The sequence below is a fragment of the Centropristis striata genome, chromosome 11, assembly GCF_030273125.1.
Source record: "Centropristis striata isolate RG_2023a ecotype Rhode Island chromosome 11, C.striata_1.0, whole genome shotgun sequence".
Taxonomy (NCBI): domain Eukaryota; kingdom Metazoa; phylum Chordata; class Actinopteri; order Perciformes; family Serranidae; genus Centropristis; species Centropristis striata.
This window is the reverse complement of record NC_081527.1, coordinates 9,884,079-9,900,093: the sequence shown is the minus strand read 5'-3', so window position 1 is coordinate 9,900,093 and position 16,015 is coordinate 9,884,079. Positions and strand designations below refer to the sequence as shown.

General features: G+C 37.5%; 1 protein-coding gene across 1 annotated transcript; it reads right to left on the bottom strand.

Annotated features, from left to right (window-relative positions):
• Positions 1-2,324: 2,324 nt before the first annotated feature.
• Positions 2,325-15,021, bottom strand: ednrba (endothelin receptor Ba). Its single transcript, XM_059345396.1, has 8 exons — positions 14,848-15,021; positions 13,380-13,856; positions 12,380-12,492; positions 9,970-10,174; positions 9,273-9,422; positions 8,378-8,511; positions 8,166-8,274; positions 2,325-5,540 (listed from the first exon to the last, which is right to left on the bottom strand). Exons 2-8 carry the CDS (start codon positions 13,791-13,793, stop codon positions 5,406-5,408), a joined length of 1,260 nt encoding a protein of 419 aa, XP_059201379.1. The 5' UTR covers positions 13,794-13,856; positions 14,848-15,021; the 3' UTR covers positions 2,325-5,405.
• Between the last annotated feature and the right edge of the window lie 994 nt (positions 15,022-16,015).

The window sequence follows — 16,015 nt, the reverse complement described above, 5'->3', positions numbered from 1 at the left end:
TATAAGATTGAATATTGTCTATACAGAAGCAGTAGGAAGAAACTTGCCGAACTGCTCCTTTTAAGCAATAATTTGACAATTTGAAAACATGTTTCTTTTCTTCTTTATTGCCAAGAATTGGATGAGAACATTGACACCACTCTCCTGTTTATGTGATAAACATGAAGCTGCAGCCAGGAGACAGTTAGCTTAGCTTATATAGCTAGAAGCAAGCTAATAAAATCTGCCTCGCAGCACCCCTTAAGCTTCTTAACTAACATGTTATATATATAGTTTATTTAATCACTACAAAGAGCAAAGTACAGTTTTTACCTTTTGACAGAGCCTGGATAGCTGTTTCCTAGCTTAGCTTAGCTTAGCTTAGCATAGAAAGTAAGGCTGTGTTTCTAAAAGTGGTGGAATGTAACTAAGTATTTACTCAAAATTGTACTTAAGTATATTTTTGAGGTGCTTGTACTTTACTTGAGCATTTCCATTTTATGTAACTTTATACTTCTACTTCACTACATTTTGAGGCAAATATTGTACTTTATACTCCACTATTTTTAGATGACAGCTTTAGTTACTTTTCAGGTCGAGATTTAACATAAAAACATGATTTTAAGTTATAAGGCATTTGTTTTTAATTAAGCCTCCTAACAGTGTGTGTGTGTGTGTGTGTGTGTGTGTGTATGTGTATATGTATGTTTGTATAAAACACTGCTTACACGAATGCATCAACACAAATTATGTTATAATATATAAAACAATCTTAGTGGGGCCTTTTTGCATAACGAATACTTTTACTTTTGATACTTTAAGTACATTTTGATGCTGATGCTTTTGTACTTTTACTTCAGTAAGTTTTGAATGCAGGACTTTTACTTGTAGTGGAGTAATTTCACAGTGTGGTATTAGTACTTTTACTTAAGTAAGGGATCTGAATACTTCTTCCACCTCTGGTTGTTAGATTATTTGTATTGATGCATTTATGTAATAAGCATTTTAATTTTGTAAAGACAGGGCTAATTTAACTACTTAATATACTGTTATGAGTTTTAATTTTTTTAAAAAGTATAATAACTTTAAGATGTAAAAATGTAGTGAAGTAGAAGTATAAAGTTACATAAAAAAGAAATACTCAAGTGAAGTACTTAGGTAGAGTACTTGAGTAAATGTACTTAGTTTCTGGTCCCGACCCTCTAATACGACCCACAAGATCAATACATCCTCATATCTAATTGTAATCGTTGATGCTTTAAACACGTTAGTGTTGCAAATTGGAATAGTTGCCATTTCGATTGCATGTTGACTTACTTATTCTGTCAAACTTTAGCATAAAGTCTGTGAGAGATTGTTTACTACTTCCTAAGTTGCCATAAATCAGTGCTGCCTGAGCCAGTGAATGATTTTCATTTCAAACACAAGTTTTGTGGAGCAAAATATGAGATTCTAAATTGACCCTGAGCTAATTACACTTTGATTTATAGACTGTTCTGTAAGTAGTTCACTGCACATGAAACATTTTACTTTCTTTCTTTAACTTTCTTCAACTGTTCATTTCTTCGTAGCATTTTTCCTGATCTTGGAGGACAATCAATCACATCGGTAGCAGGCCGATGCCAGTATCCACAGGCAAGATGCATCGGTTAAACTCCATTGGGAGCAGAGAAGGAGATAATTTGAGGAGGAATGTACTGAATGTGATTTCTTTCACTTAAAAAGCCGCTCACAGCCCTGGGTTTGATTTAATGTCAAACCACACTGAATTGTTTCAAACCATAATACAAGAACAGAGGCAGAGGGTTTTTTTTGGGTGGAGTGGAGACAGGAATGTAGCAAGGGAAATGAGGATAGAGGTAGAAAAAAAGAAAGAAGAAAAAACAGGCTGAAAAAGAAGAGGGAGTAAAGGCAAGGAGAGCGGATGAAGAGATGAGTCGAGGAGGGGTGGTGAGAGATCACAGGACAGAGAGCTTCTTTGACAGTTAACGTGACATGCGTGACACTGGTTTAGCCTGAAGGAACATTCTCAGGTCACAGCTGTGTGTGTGTGTGTGTGTGTGTGTGTGTGTATGTGTGTGTGTGTGAGGAAAAATAGGGAGATCACAGTAATGTTCTGTGTTAGCGTTCACCATCACATGATGCCGCCTGCCGTCACACTTAAATCAACCCCCCCAACACACACACACACACACACACACACACACACACACACAGAGTCAGGCTATGATAACAGGCAAAGCTGGAACATTCACAGTCAAAAATGATTATGAATGTGTATCTGAACAGATAATTGAAAAGTTATGCTTCTCGGGGGTGGAGATAGTGACACAAGTGACTTGTTTCTTATTTGTTTTATTTATTTATTTATTTAAAAAAGACCAGCTAAGGTAAGGAGTATGGTTAAAATGGAGCAAATACAGTCATGAAGCCTTATAAACAGCCCCAATATTAAACAGGATAATACAACAGCTGAAATCACACAACATCAGTAGTTCAATAACTAGTGGGAAAATGACAACGTAGCAAATAAAGTATGCAAAATACTCAATACATCCATATATATTATAGAGGCAATATGTAACAAAATAACGTAAACAAATCTCAAACCAGAGCATTCTGTATACATACTGTTAATGAACTCTTCTAAGCTGCTGCAGTATGTGTGTGTTAGCAACACGTCATACAGCGTCACACTAAAATACACAATGTCTGTACAATGCAGAACTTATTTCTAAGTTCATTCATAGTAACATTCACCATCCGGGCTGCGAGCCCGATGAGCTGTCAATGCTGATCGACCCTTGACCCCCAACTTTACATAACACTTGCTGAACTTCACCCCCAGCTTCCTTCTCAATTATTGGTGTTTTGAATGCACATTTTCCCCTTTGACATGCCTTAAAACTTGTCTTCCAAGTATACAGCTTTTGATAATTATTTTTCCTGTACAGGGAGAGTGTGCAGCAGTCCATGATGAAAGTATTCAGATCCTAGTTCAGTAACTTTATACTTCTACTCAACTACATTTTGAGGCAAATATTGTACTTTTTACTTCACTACATTTAGCTGACAGATTTAGTTACTTTTCAGGTCGAGATTTAATACAAAAAACATGATAAATTAAAAGTTATTGTACAATTTTAAAAATGTAAACTCATAACAGTATATTAAGTAGTTAAATGAGCCCTATCTTTACAAAAATAAAACGCTTATTACATAAATGCATCAATATAAATAATCTAATAACCAGAGTATTCAGATGCCTTACTTAAGTAAAAGTACTAATACCACACTGTGAAATTACTCCACTACAAGTAAAAGTCCTGCATTCAAAACTTACTGAAGTAAAAGTACGAAAGTATCTGCATCAAAATGTACTTAAAGTATCAAAAGTAAAAGTACTCGTTATGCAGAATGTAATGTAATATATACTAAATATATTATTATATAGACATGCGTAATCATGTTAAATTGATCACTTTTTTCACGTTAAATCTTGACCTGAAAATTGATTTTTTTTTTAGGAGTGTGAAGATAAGTTTGTAAAGGCAGGGGCTCATTTTAACTACTTAATAAACTGTAATGAGGTTTAATTTTTTTTAAAAAGAAGTCTTATTACTTTACATTTATCATGTTTTTGATGTTAAATCTTGACCTGAAAAGTAACTAAAGCTGTCTAAAGCTAATCTAGTGGAGAAAAAAAGTCAAATATTTGCCCCTAAAATGTAGTGGAGTAGAAGTATAAATTTACATGTGTGGAAATACTCAAGTAAAGTACAAGTACCTCAAAACTCTTACCTTAGTACAGTACTAATTCCACCACTGCAGCAGTCCATCAAGGCAAGTGTTGAGAGTTTTAGTCTGAAGTGCTTCAAATCAATAATCTCCAAAGAGAAAGGGAAGTCTGTTAAAGCTATAATATGTAACATTTCTGCAGTAAAATATCTTCAAACAATTATCTCTCTTATATGTATTTATTTGATTGGTGTACTTTCTTTAACCAACTAAAGTTTCCAACCATGTTCAGAAAGGAAACCAGCAATTTTATTCAAGGTAACGATGCATGTCAGTTGGTTATTTAACCTTCCAGGCAGCCTGTTTCTCCCCTCAAAACGTCAGTAGAGGTCTCGTGTACAGGCTGTGAAAACAAGCTATATTTACATATTTCACTGTCCGGTGTAATGCTGAGTTTAAAAGGGTGGATTCCCATATTTGATTGGATGCTGGGGTGGTGGATGGGTTAAACAAACAGTGTACTTTCACACAGGAGACACGGTTTGTGTCCCATGTGAAACAAAAGAAAAGATTTTAACATAAGTTACGTGAATCACGTTTTTGAACGTAACTTGCGTCTTTTATTTAACTTGCTTTGTCACGCGACCCTTGGTTTCAACATGGCCTCCTGGAGGTCATGCGACAAATTAAAGCATTGCTATTGGTTCCCTATACTCTTCCCTCTTTTTTAAAGTATTGCATCACTCAAAAAGATGCTTTGTAGAAATTTGACAGGCCAAAAATGAGGGCAACACCGTACCATAGAGGGTTAAACTGTCTTTTATAACGCCTTACCAGGACGTTTTTTGCCCTGAACCTAAGGTCAGTGGTTTTATAACATAAATCCAGAGAAACTGCAGCCTTTTTTACAACCGTGAGTGTGCTATTTTTAAAAAGTGCCGCTGTACTGCGAGTTGTAAAACGCGAGCCGCAATACGTAATTGGTGGTGTTGACACACGACCTCTTTTGTCGTTAAGGTTGGAGAACTTGTTGTTCAAGGGAAACAACGGACACACTGTCACTCACTAACAGTAATACAGCATCTTTTTCTGCCACACAGCATCATTTTTTTCTGATTTACCGCCATTCTGCAACACTGGAAAGGCTTCATTGATGTTTGTGATATTTCAGTATAGATTCAGCTTATTACTACAGCCACCAAGCTAATGCACACGGTAATGTTACAACATTCAACACGCTTATAAAGGTTTTTTTTGTATGGTTGTATTGATCATGGGCCACCCCATGACTCCATTACCCCACATAATGGTAAGCAAAATTAACATTACGTTAGCTAACATTACATGTGGTTATTTCCTTAGACTAAAATGGCATCGTTTGAATAAAGCTTTGATACATTACCTCGTCCGTGAACATGGTTTCTGCCTTAGTCACGTTGTCAATAATGGTTGTTTATGATGAGGAAAACAGCTGAGATGGTCCCACGCTACTTCACGACGTCATCAAAGTCCGTCTTGTGTCTCAGGCAAAAATTGCATAATGTGCGTTTAAAAGAGTTTAAGGTGACTTCATACGGTGTTGGCGATAAGGAAAGAATGGGCACTTATCCTCATTCACTCATCCATACTTCACTATTTTGTTGTTTTTTTTCCTCGTGTTTCGTCCTGTCTTTGGTCCGTGGCCCTCCTCAGGCTGTAGTCGACTTGTTGGTCATGCGGGAGTTGCTCTGGTCGGAGGCCCGGTCTGTGACTTTCAGCTTCATGCACGACTGCTTCTCGTCCATCAGCATCTCAGCCGGTAGGCACCAGCAGCACAGGCAGGACTAGAGGGGAAGAAGTTGGGAGAGAAATGGATAAGTATTTATACAGTATTCCCAGTTAAAAGAAAAAGGCGTGGTTCCTTTTGGTTTTTTTTTTTTTTGATAGTCCGATATACAGGTGCATCTCAATACATAGAATAGAATATGATGGAAAAGTCAATTTCCTGTAGTTCAAGTCAAATAGCCCCAACCAAGTATTGAGTCATATAGATGGACATACTTTTCAGAGGGCAACATTTCCATATTAAACCGTACTTTTTAAAATTGGTCTTTTGTAATATTACATTTTTTTTGAGACACTGAATTTTAGGTCTTCATTAAATGTAAGCCATAATCATTATAAGTAGACGTGTGGACTTTGTGCTGACTCAAACCTGCGTACACGAGCTGAGAGCAGACGTGAGATCTGATCGTACCCTCAGCTCACGTCCAAATTGATAAATGCCGAGCCTTGCGTAGAAATGATCGTACGCTCACTTTACGCTCTTTTTCTGTCGTATGCTCGTTTGATAAATGAGGGCCAGTGTGGACAACAAACATCATATAGGCATGACACAGCTGTTGGCCTGTCTCTGTCAAAGGTAACTGGCCAATAGAACTCGGTTGTGTGTAAGTCCAATCTGACCGGGGCGGGCCAAGACAGATGAAATGTGATTTGTTACAGAAACCGGGGCTCATTCTGACTGGGGTCCTGTGAGAGCTGTGTCAGTCTGAGTCCACCGCTGCATAACTTTACCTGTGACCTAAATAAAGCCGGCATTGAAACCAGTCTTTTTTTTATCTGGTTGTGTTTACTCTTGGGCTTCCAATCAACAAACCTGAGAAACCTTTAAACTAACCATGTTCTTTTTTCCTAACTCAAGGCTGAGTTAGCCTTATTCAATGTATAACTCTTGAACCTTTCAGTCCATTTTTTTTTTATTTCCATGGGGTTAATTCAGCAAACACACTCCAAAAGCCTCTGAATAGACCTAAAACCAATCAGAGCAACCAAACAACGGCCTGGTCACAAACTTTATCAAACTTTATGAAATTCCAATGTGTTTCTGAAAACATTGATTTATGCAACAAATAGGCAACACTGTAACCAAATCTTCATATTTCATATTTGATCAGCACCACCTATTTTGACAGTTTGATCTGAGTTTTTTTGTTCAAGGCCTGGCCAGCTGGAAATCTGACTCATCAGCCAGGACAAATAAAACATGAGCTCAACAGATTCCACAGAGTAGTTTTGGGTGACCACAGAAAACCACTTTACAACATTGTGGTTTTAAATCAGCATGTGACAAACAGCATCTGTCAAGTATCACATTGCTGCAAAAGTTATCATAGAAACTCACACAACACTTTCATGAGAAGTTAAGACTATTACTGCATATCCTTTGCATATTATGCCCGGCTCTATTCGGCTCAACTTGCTCATATTTGGTTTTGGTTGTTCGAGGTTCCAGGTGAACTGAGTGGGTGGTGTTAAAACACGGTTGACCCCTGATTGGTCAACAGTGCTTCCTAAGTTGGCAGTGAGCCAATGAATGATTTTCATTTCAAACACAAGTTTTGTGGAGCAAAATTAGATTTTTGAGAAATTAAAAGTTATTATGCATTTTAAATTGTATATTAAACCGTTAAAATGAGCTTTACAAAATTAAAACACTGCTTACATAAATGAATAAATACAAATAATCTAATAATATATAAAACAATCTGAGTGGGTTCATTCTGCATAACGAGTACTTTTACTTTTGATACTTTTAAGTACACTGTTGTTTTAAGTACTATCTATCTGTCTGTCTATCTATCTATCTATCTATCTATCTATCTATCTATCTATCTATCTATCTATCTATCTATCTATCTATCTATCTATCCATTTTGATGCTGATACTTTTGTCCTTTTACTTCAGCAAGTTTTGAATGCAGGACTTTTTCTTGTAGTGGAGTCATTTTTAGTGTGGTACTCATACTTTTACCGAAGTAAGGGATCTGAATATTTGTTCCACCACTGCTCACTTTTCTCTTTGGTTGTTGGTGAAAGAGTCCAGGAAGTTTGAAGTCAAATTGAAGATGACGCCACGGCAGTTTTAACTCTATGGAGTCTTGGACTATTTTGTCCATTTTTGAATCCTTTTCGTTTCTTTTTTTGTGTCTTTTTTGGTCATTTTGTGTCTGTTGTTGTGTCTTGTTTTAGTTATTTTGTGTCTTTTTTTGTCATTTTGTGTCTTTTTTGGTCATTTTGTGTCTGTTGTTGTGTCTTTTTTTGGTCATTTTGTGTCTTTTTTTGTGTCTTATTTGGTCATTTTATGTCTGTTGTTGTGTCTTTTATGGTCATTTTGTGTCTGTTGTGTCTTTTTTGGACATTTTGTGTCTGCCGTTGTCTTTTTTTGGTCATTTTGTCTCTTTTTTGGTAATTTTGTCTCTTTTTTCTAGTCATTTTGTCTCTTTTTGTGTCTTTTTTGGTCATTTTTGTGTCTTTTTTTGACGTCATGAAGAAGTCGTGCTCCGGCGCTTTCGTGGACTCCAGAGGGTTAAATGAGAATTCCCCCCAAACACTACGAAGGAACTATCCAGACTGGAAAAGAAAAGGACCTGGTACCATGCAGTGGGAATGTGCCAGTTGAACCTTACCCTGAAGCAGTTCTTGAAGCGCTTGCTGACCATGTACAGGGCGATCGGGTTGATGCAGGAGTTCACGGACGCCATGTTGATTCCAATGTAGTCCAGCACCAAAAAGAAACTACAGGGGTTAAAGAGACACATTAGTCTTCCACCTCTCCTTTACTGGAGGGTGATTCATTATTCTACTAAATCATCTAGTTTACGTGTGTTTTGCTCCATACCTGAGCAGTTCGCAGCGGTTGGGATCTTTCTCATCGTAGATGGTGAGCTTCAGGATACGGCTGAGGTGGAGAGGCAGCCAGCACAGAGCGAAGACCAGAACCAGGCAGAACACTGTCTTAGCCACCTCCCTTCGCTGAGCACACACAAACACACATAAATCACTGTGTAGTAACAGATTGCACTGACAGTTTTGGCCCACATAGGGATATGGTAAAATCTGGCCACAAATAAATCGTATATCATTTTAATCTTTTTGTCTAAAAGATTTGTTTTCATAAATCAAAACAAACTGAGTAGAACATTGAGGTGGCAGTAACAGGGTACGTTTGTGGTCAGGAAAATAAAAGACTACATTTTTTTATAGCTTTAATTGGACACACTTTAACCCTTTATCAGGCAAAGAACTATATTTGGTAACTTCAGGTAATATTTTGAGAAAAAAGTTGTGAATTTACTAGATTAAAGTGGCAAATCTACAAGAAAAAAAGTCGCAGATTTGAAAGATTTAAAGTGGCAAATCTGTGCGAAAAAAGTTGCAGATTTACGGGAAAAAAGTGGGAAAAAAGCAACTTTTTTCTCGCAGATTCACCACTTTAAATCTCGTAAATCTACGCATTTTTTTCTCGTAGATTTGCCACTTTAATCTCGTGAACTTTTTTCTCAAAATATTATTTTCGAATGTTTTTTTTTACACATTCTGGCAGTATGTAATATCCTCCAATTTTCTCTAGGGTTGAAATTTGGAATTTGCAAGTATTTCAATGAGTGCCCTATTAAGGGTTAAAGTGGTGAATGGTCTTGTGTCAAGATTTGAACACAAAATATTCCTTTGGGTTCAGTTTTTTGTTCGCCCCTTCCACTTAATTAGCCACTTTAACCGTAAATGCTGCGAACCTGTTTGAGGTGGTCACTGAGAGCGATCTGGACTCCGTTCTTCTTCCTCAGCATCTCGCAGGTCATCAGGGTGTAGAAAATAGCAGTGCAGACCAACGGCAGGCAGAAATATGCACTGAACAGCCACCAGTCCTTCGCTGATTTATAAAACTACAATAAAAGGAGAGCAGCACTGAGTTATGAACAAACATCTGTACAGGAAATCTTTGGGTTAATGGTGAAACATGTCAGAAGTAAATTTAAGGGAGTGTATCCTCTATGTGACCTGAGTGAGGGACTCAAGGGGGCGTCTCAAATTCACTTGTTGACTTGCATTTGGAAATCGATTTATCAAAGTAGCTCAGTGGAAATAAAGCTGTTCATTGCTGTTATTGTAAAAGTGATGGAATGCGTGGACACGTATGCAGAGTTTTCTGTGAGCCAAGAGAGTGATAACTCCTTTGATACAGAACAATGTTTTTTTACATATATATAACGTCTGTGCACTCTGTGTAACCCTGATCCAGTCAGGAACTCTTCCACAGAATGGTAGGTATGCACATATTCATGCAGAAGTGTGTGCCAACGCGCACATCTGGCCCTCGTGTGTTTGTATGTGTCAGTATGCATTATGTGTGCATGTGCAGGTTTGCAGCGTGCACAGCTGTGTCAACACACTGTTTTTCTGCACGCTGAAGCACTGTGATTCACAGCTCACCCTCATGAAGTCGGTTTTCTGCATGGGGTGCAGCAGACAAATCCTCAAGTGTTCTCCTTTATAGTCCATGGTGATCATGTCGAAGGCTATTGCCTCAGGCACTGCCAGGACGATGGATAATATCCAGATGAGCGCTATCTCAATTGCCATCCACTTTGGAACTCCGATCCCTTTGATACGGCTCCATGAGGCCACGGCACGATACCTGAAGATCCAAGGAGGGCAGTCAGTCATCCAGCAAGTTCACATTAGATAGAGGGAGAGTTTTGGGAAGTACACATGTTCACTTTCTTGCTGAGAGTAAGCCAAAAAAGATCGATACCACTGGTGTGTAGGTGTAGTAGTGGTCATAAATAACTTCAGACAAGAAATGAACAGCAGCCTCCTGGGTAAAACACTTGTATTTGACCTATTCTCCTGGCTATGCGTACTTTACTCCTCTATGTTATCTGACTTCCAGGGTGCTTGTTTTTTAGTGTCTGATATTGCTGCTGCATCAAATTACACGTAAGAAGGAAAATGCATCGTGATAACATGCAAAATTACGAAAGAAACTGTGAGTTATCATGTGCCTTTTGGTAATTTTTTATACTGATGAAACAAATAAGATGCAATGTGTCAATTAATAAGCTTCAGAAGTCAATGTTTAAGTCAATGTTTATCATTTTTTTGTACTTTGAATGTAATTATTGTGCCAGAGTGCATAACAAATACAAAATATACATAGAGCTTATATATATATATATATATATATATATATATATATAGGCATGGAAAAAATTATTAGCCATCAAACCCAAAACCATCTTCAAGAAAATAAAAACCAAAGAATAAGTGGAATCGAGCTTTCCTTTGCATCCTTCAATGATTGATCAAGCAGCTTTTCAAGTTTGGGCAGAGTTGTGGTCACAAAGCAGACAGAACTTGACAATCCAACTTGTTTTCTCTAACTTCTTGTTCATTTTAATGCCTGGTACAACTAAAGGTACATTTGTTTGGACAAATATAATGATAACAACAAAAATACCTGATAAGAGTTTGATTTAAAAGCTGATATCTAGACATTTTCATGGCTTTCTTGACAATGATTTTGGTTATTATCAAGAAAACCATGGAAAATGTCCAGATATCAGCTCGTAAATTAAACTCTTATGAGCTTTTTTGTTGTTGTTATCATTATATTTGTCCAAACAAATGTACCTTTAGTTGTACCAGGCATTAAAATGAACAAGAAATTGAAGAAAAGGAATGTCTAATCATTTTTCCCATGACTGTATATACATATTATATATATATATATATGCCAGCGGAGGCCACGGGCTAACCACAGTATGTTCTCAAATCTGAGAACTGACCTGTGCATGTCTGTTGTCTCCCTGGCTGCGTGATGTTGATAAATATATATCTGATCAATTTTCTTATTGTTTATTAACTGGCCCCTGGCCCGGCAAAGCAAGTTGAATAGCCAAACAAACATGAGAGTGGTATCAATCTTCTCATCTAACATTCAGCACGCAAGCTTACAAGCGTGTTTACATTATACTTCCAATAATTTCATTTTTGAGTGTCAATTTAAAAGATATGCTGGCTGACTCGCTGCCAAAAAGTGTAACAGGATCTGTCGTGGTTTATTTCTGAGATATTGAGTGTCACATCCCTCTGCTATCCAAACCAACAAACCACAAGATAGATGCAAAATTCCAACAGTATTCAGAGTATTATGATTATGAAATAAAATAGATTTTCATGAAATATCGGATTATTCCATTTTATTCCAAGCTTACAATATAGCTGTCATTTCTAGATAAGTGTACACTGCAAAAAAAATGTGTCTAAAGCAAGATAAAAACACTAAATCTGAGGGAAATGATCTTGCTGCATGGACAGATAATTTCACTTGACAATATTTCTTAAATTAAGATTGTTAAATCTAGAAATAACCATGTTGAACGCTTAAAATAAGAAATTAACTCTTTAAACAAGATGAATTAAAGCTGTAAGCAGCAATGAACTGGCCCGAGCAGAGTGCACTGCAAATGATTTGGTTCTTACCAAAAAAAAAAAAATTTAGATTTAGAGGTGTTGGATAATTTATCTTGTTTTGAGAATTAATTTCTTATTTTAAGCCTTCAACATGCTTATTTCTAGGCTTAACAATCTTAATTTAAGAAATTATCTGTCCATGCAGCAAGATAATTTCCCTCAGATTTAGTGTTTTTATCTTGTTTTTAGACACACCTTTTTTGTCAGTGTATTGATAAGCAGCCTGGGGCAAGGAGGTCAAAAGTCATCAGTCTGATAATGTTTCTGTGCTCCCTGACTGTTGATGTAACGGCATGAAATGAAAACAGCGCCTAGTGAAAGAGGAAAAGGGGAGTTTGGGTTGTTCATAGGCTGTGGCTGTGATTACCTGTCAATACTCAAGGCGCACAGACTGAGCACCGTGATCCCCACGGAGGCTTTCTGCACAAACGGCACCATCTTGCATAAAGTCACTCCGAAAGGCCAGTCCTCTGCCAGGAGCTGCAGAAAGAGACACACAGAGCTGATGATGGAGTCAAACCATGAGAGGGAGTGAAGCAAATCGTCTGGCTCCACGTTATTCCCCTTCCAGCCTCAGGCATCCAGTGTCCACTAGATAAGCGTGAACCTGAACTTATCGGTTTCTGTGAATACCCAGAGTTTTTTCCCCCCTTCCTTGTCAGGTTGAATTTCTTTTTTGGGTCATTTTTTGGGTCGTACTCTACTTAGAGAGGTACAGTAGCTCTTGGAGAACAACAAAACTCTGCATAACCTGTGCAATATTAAGACTTGTTATGGTCTGCTTTGGATAAGCAACTGGAATGTCAATGTAGATCAATGGGAAGCATATGTAGTCCTGAATCTCTCCATACCACCCTGTCGGTCCTCTCTCTGCTCTGGTATGCAACTGAAGCTGGTTGTTTTAACATGCTTGCCCCCTTACCCAAATATACAGATACTTTGGTCCTCTGTCTCTCTCCCTCTCTTTTCTCTCTCTCACACACACACATACACACACTCACACACACACACACACACACACACACACACACACACCTACACACCTACACACACAGACAAAATGAGCCCAACAGATAATAACATGCCAGAGACATAAGGGGATATAGAGAGGCTCAGGATCCAGTAAAGTAATAACATGGAAAAGCCCCCTTTCAAGACTGTGTGTGTGTGTGTGTGTGTGTGTGTGTGTGTGTGTGTGTGTGTGTGTGTGTAAAGGATTTATAATCCAATATGCAGCGAATTATTTGCATATGACCTTCCACAAGAGTGCAACAAAAAAATCAATGAAAAGCTAAGGGAGTTTTGAATTGACTGAAATAAATATAAGTTTAATGCCGAAAGAATCACTGTAAAATGCTACAACTCACCTTGTAAACATTAATGGGAATGCCGATGATGATGTGCAGCAGGTCTCCCAGCGCCAGGCTGCCAATCAGGATGTTCGGCCCGTTGCGCATGCATTTATTCTTATAGATGATTCTCAGCAGAGTGGAGTTACCGATAATACCCACGACAAACACCAGGCAGGACACCACCGTGTTGATGTACTTGAAAGTGTCTCGGATCTCCGTGGGTCCCGTGCACATGGGGGGCAGCCGGCGGCGGGGCATGCTGATGTTGGGCCTCACTGGAGCCTGACCGTCTCTTTCTACGAGACCAAGTTTTTGGGTGACAGAACGAAGGTCCTGGGACTCTTGTTCTTTGGGCTCCAGCTGGCCACTGGCCACAAGGAGGTGTCCAGCCAAGAGTACTAACTCCAAGCAGAGCAGATGAGTCTTCATCCTGCTGGGTTTGGTTGTAGCTTTTTATCCAACAAGGCCGTAACAGATCCTCTCTGAGTGGACCTGGAAGAAGAAAATTGCCAGAAAGTACTGGATTTAGCAATTATCATGGTTTATGGGGGGGAAAAAACAACCTTTATTATGAAACTTTTACTCTCTCGCCTTCATCTCTTTACAAGCTCAGTACAACTCAATACGACACACCCTGCAAAAACATGTTTGTCATTTTTTTGTTTAGGGACTGTACACAATTATGAAAAGTTATTGATATCTTAGCAGAAGAACAGAAGAGGATCTTTATTCCTGTTATTTCAACATTTATTTCAATATAGTTAGTTGACAACTTGCACATGAAAAAAAACATAAAAACACTTTTCCATTACAGTTTTTCCTCTGTTTCTCTGAAACTTGTTGGAAGTTCTATTCAAGTGACAGTTTGTCCCCCAAATTGAAAATATATATATTTCCTGTAGTGCAATTCATCAGTCTTTTTGTTTTTTTATCAGATTAATTGTTGGAGATTGTCTGAATGGGGGTTTGCCTTTTCTCAAACTATATTATATTTCACTTGTGGGGCTCAAAGCACCACAAAATACATTCGAAAATCCAGATGCAATGTCTCTTTCTGAAAAATCATGAGACCGTTACTTGAGATAATCCACAGACCTTGTTGGGAAGTGGCATATAGTCCCATTATATTCGAAAGAGGACAGATATCTCCTTCAATTATTTTGGAGGCAATGGAAAAAAATTAAATAGATAAATAGCAGGAGTGGGGGAAAAAAAGCACTTTTGATTTTAGTATGAACTGTCCCTTTAAGATAATGAGGTTGAATCTGAGGCACATGATAAAACACATTTGATCTAACATTCTGGTATTTTGCCTGGTTAGAAGTTGCAGTTTCAAGTCAAAATGAGTTAAAAATAAACATCAATAGCAAAAAATAAACTTGTTTTTAATATACAAAGTTAAATCCCCCCTAACCACCCCAGTAATTTACATACAGTCCCTACATTTTGCCAATAATGTTCTCTAGTCTGCTGTTGAACTTACCTTTTAGATCAAACTTTCCCGGTAACTCTCAATTTCTCCGGACAGAGAAAAAAATCCCAAATTAGAGGGATGCTGTTCCTGAAGTGACAGTCCAGTCATCTCCAACAGCAGCTGTCCTCACCGTCACTGGTGACAAAGTGAAAAAAATCTCCTGAGGCTCCAGTCAAACTCCTCTGGTAGTTTCCTCTCCTCCAGTACTGGCTGTCTGCTGAGTCTCAGAGTTACACAGTCTCAAGAGTCTGCTGAGTTGATCCCTGCCCTCCAACCCCTCCTCCTCCTATTGGAGAGGAGGGGTTGGAGGAAAACAGACGGGACATTCACAAGTTATTTAGTGTTCTTAAAGTCTATTTCAATGGAGGAAACGGTGAATTTATAAAGCAGTTCATGAGGAGTTACAGTGCTGTTGGTGTTTATAGTTAAAGTCGGCTTTAATTGGGTTTATTTTGTTTGTTTTTTGCACTTTAGTTTTGTTTTTTATTCACAATTTGCACAGGTGAAAAACCTTCAATAAAACAAAAGACATTCAAAATTAGAAAGATAATAACACACTGCTACTTTAACTTTCACAAATATTAGTCAACAAAGATTTTAACAGTAGCTTCAACTGAAAATGATGTTAAATTCAGGATCATTAATTATTCACATTTTAGATATTTTAACTGAATTGACTGTTTTAAAGTACATGTTTTAACAGGTTTTACAGTTCACAGTTCCACAGTTTACTGATATTTTACGAAATAATTAACGAATAGTCTATTTTAATATACACTTTTAGCTGAAATATTTTAACAGTGCATTTATTTTCTTTCTTTCTTTTTTAGAGATTTTATTGATTTTTATCAAAATAAAAACATAAACAAGATATAAGTGTTCTCTGTATTCACAAAAAATTTCGCAACAGATAGGAAAATAAACCACCATCCAAACCAAAATGACTTCAAGTACCTCAGGACTGACTTCATTTAAAAAAAATGTAAAACAGCTTTATTGTTAATTCTTCACATGTACCAGATAGGGCTGGGCGATATGGTCCAAAAGTCATACCTGATATATATTTAGGCTGAATATTGATATACGATATATATCCCAATATTTTTGTTGCAAAGTGAGAGCAAATGTTCAGTCAAAGTCAGATATGACACGTCACATGTAGTTTTATTGAAACTGT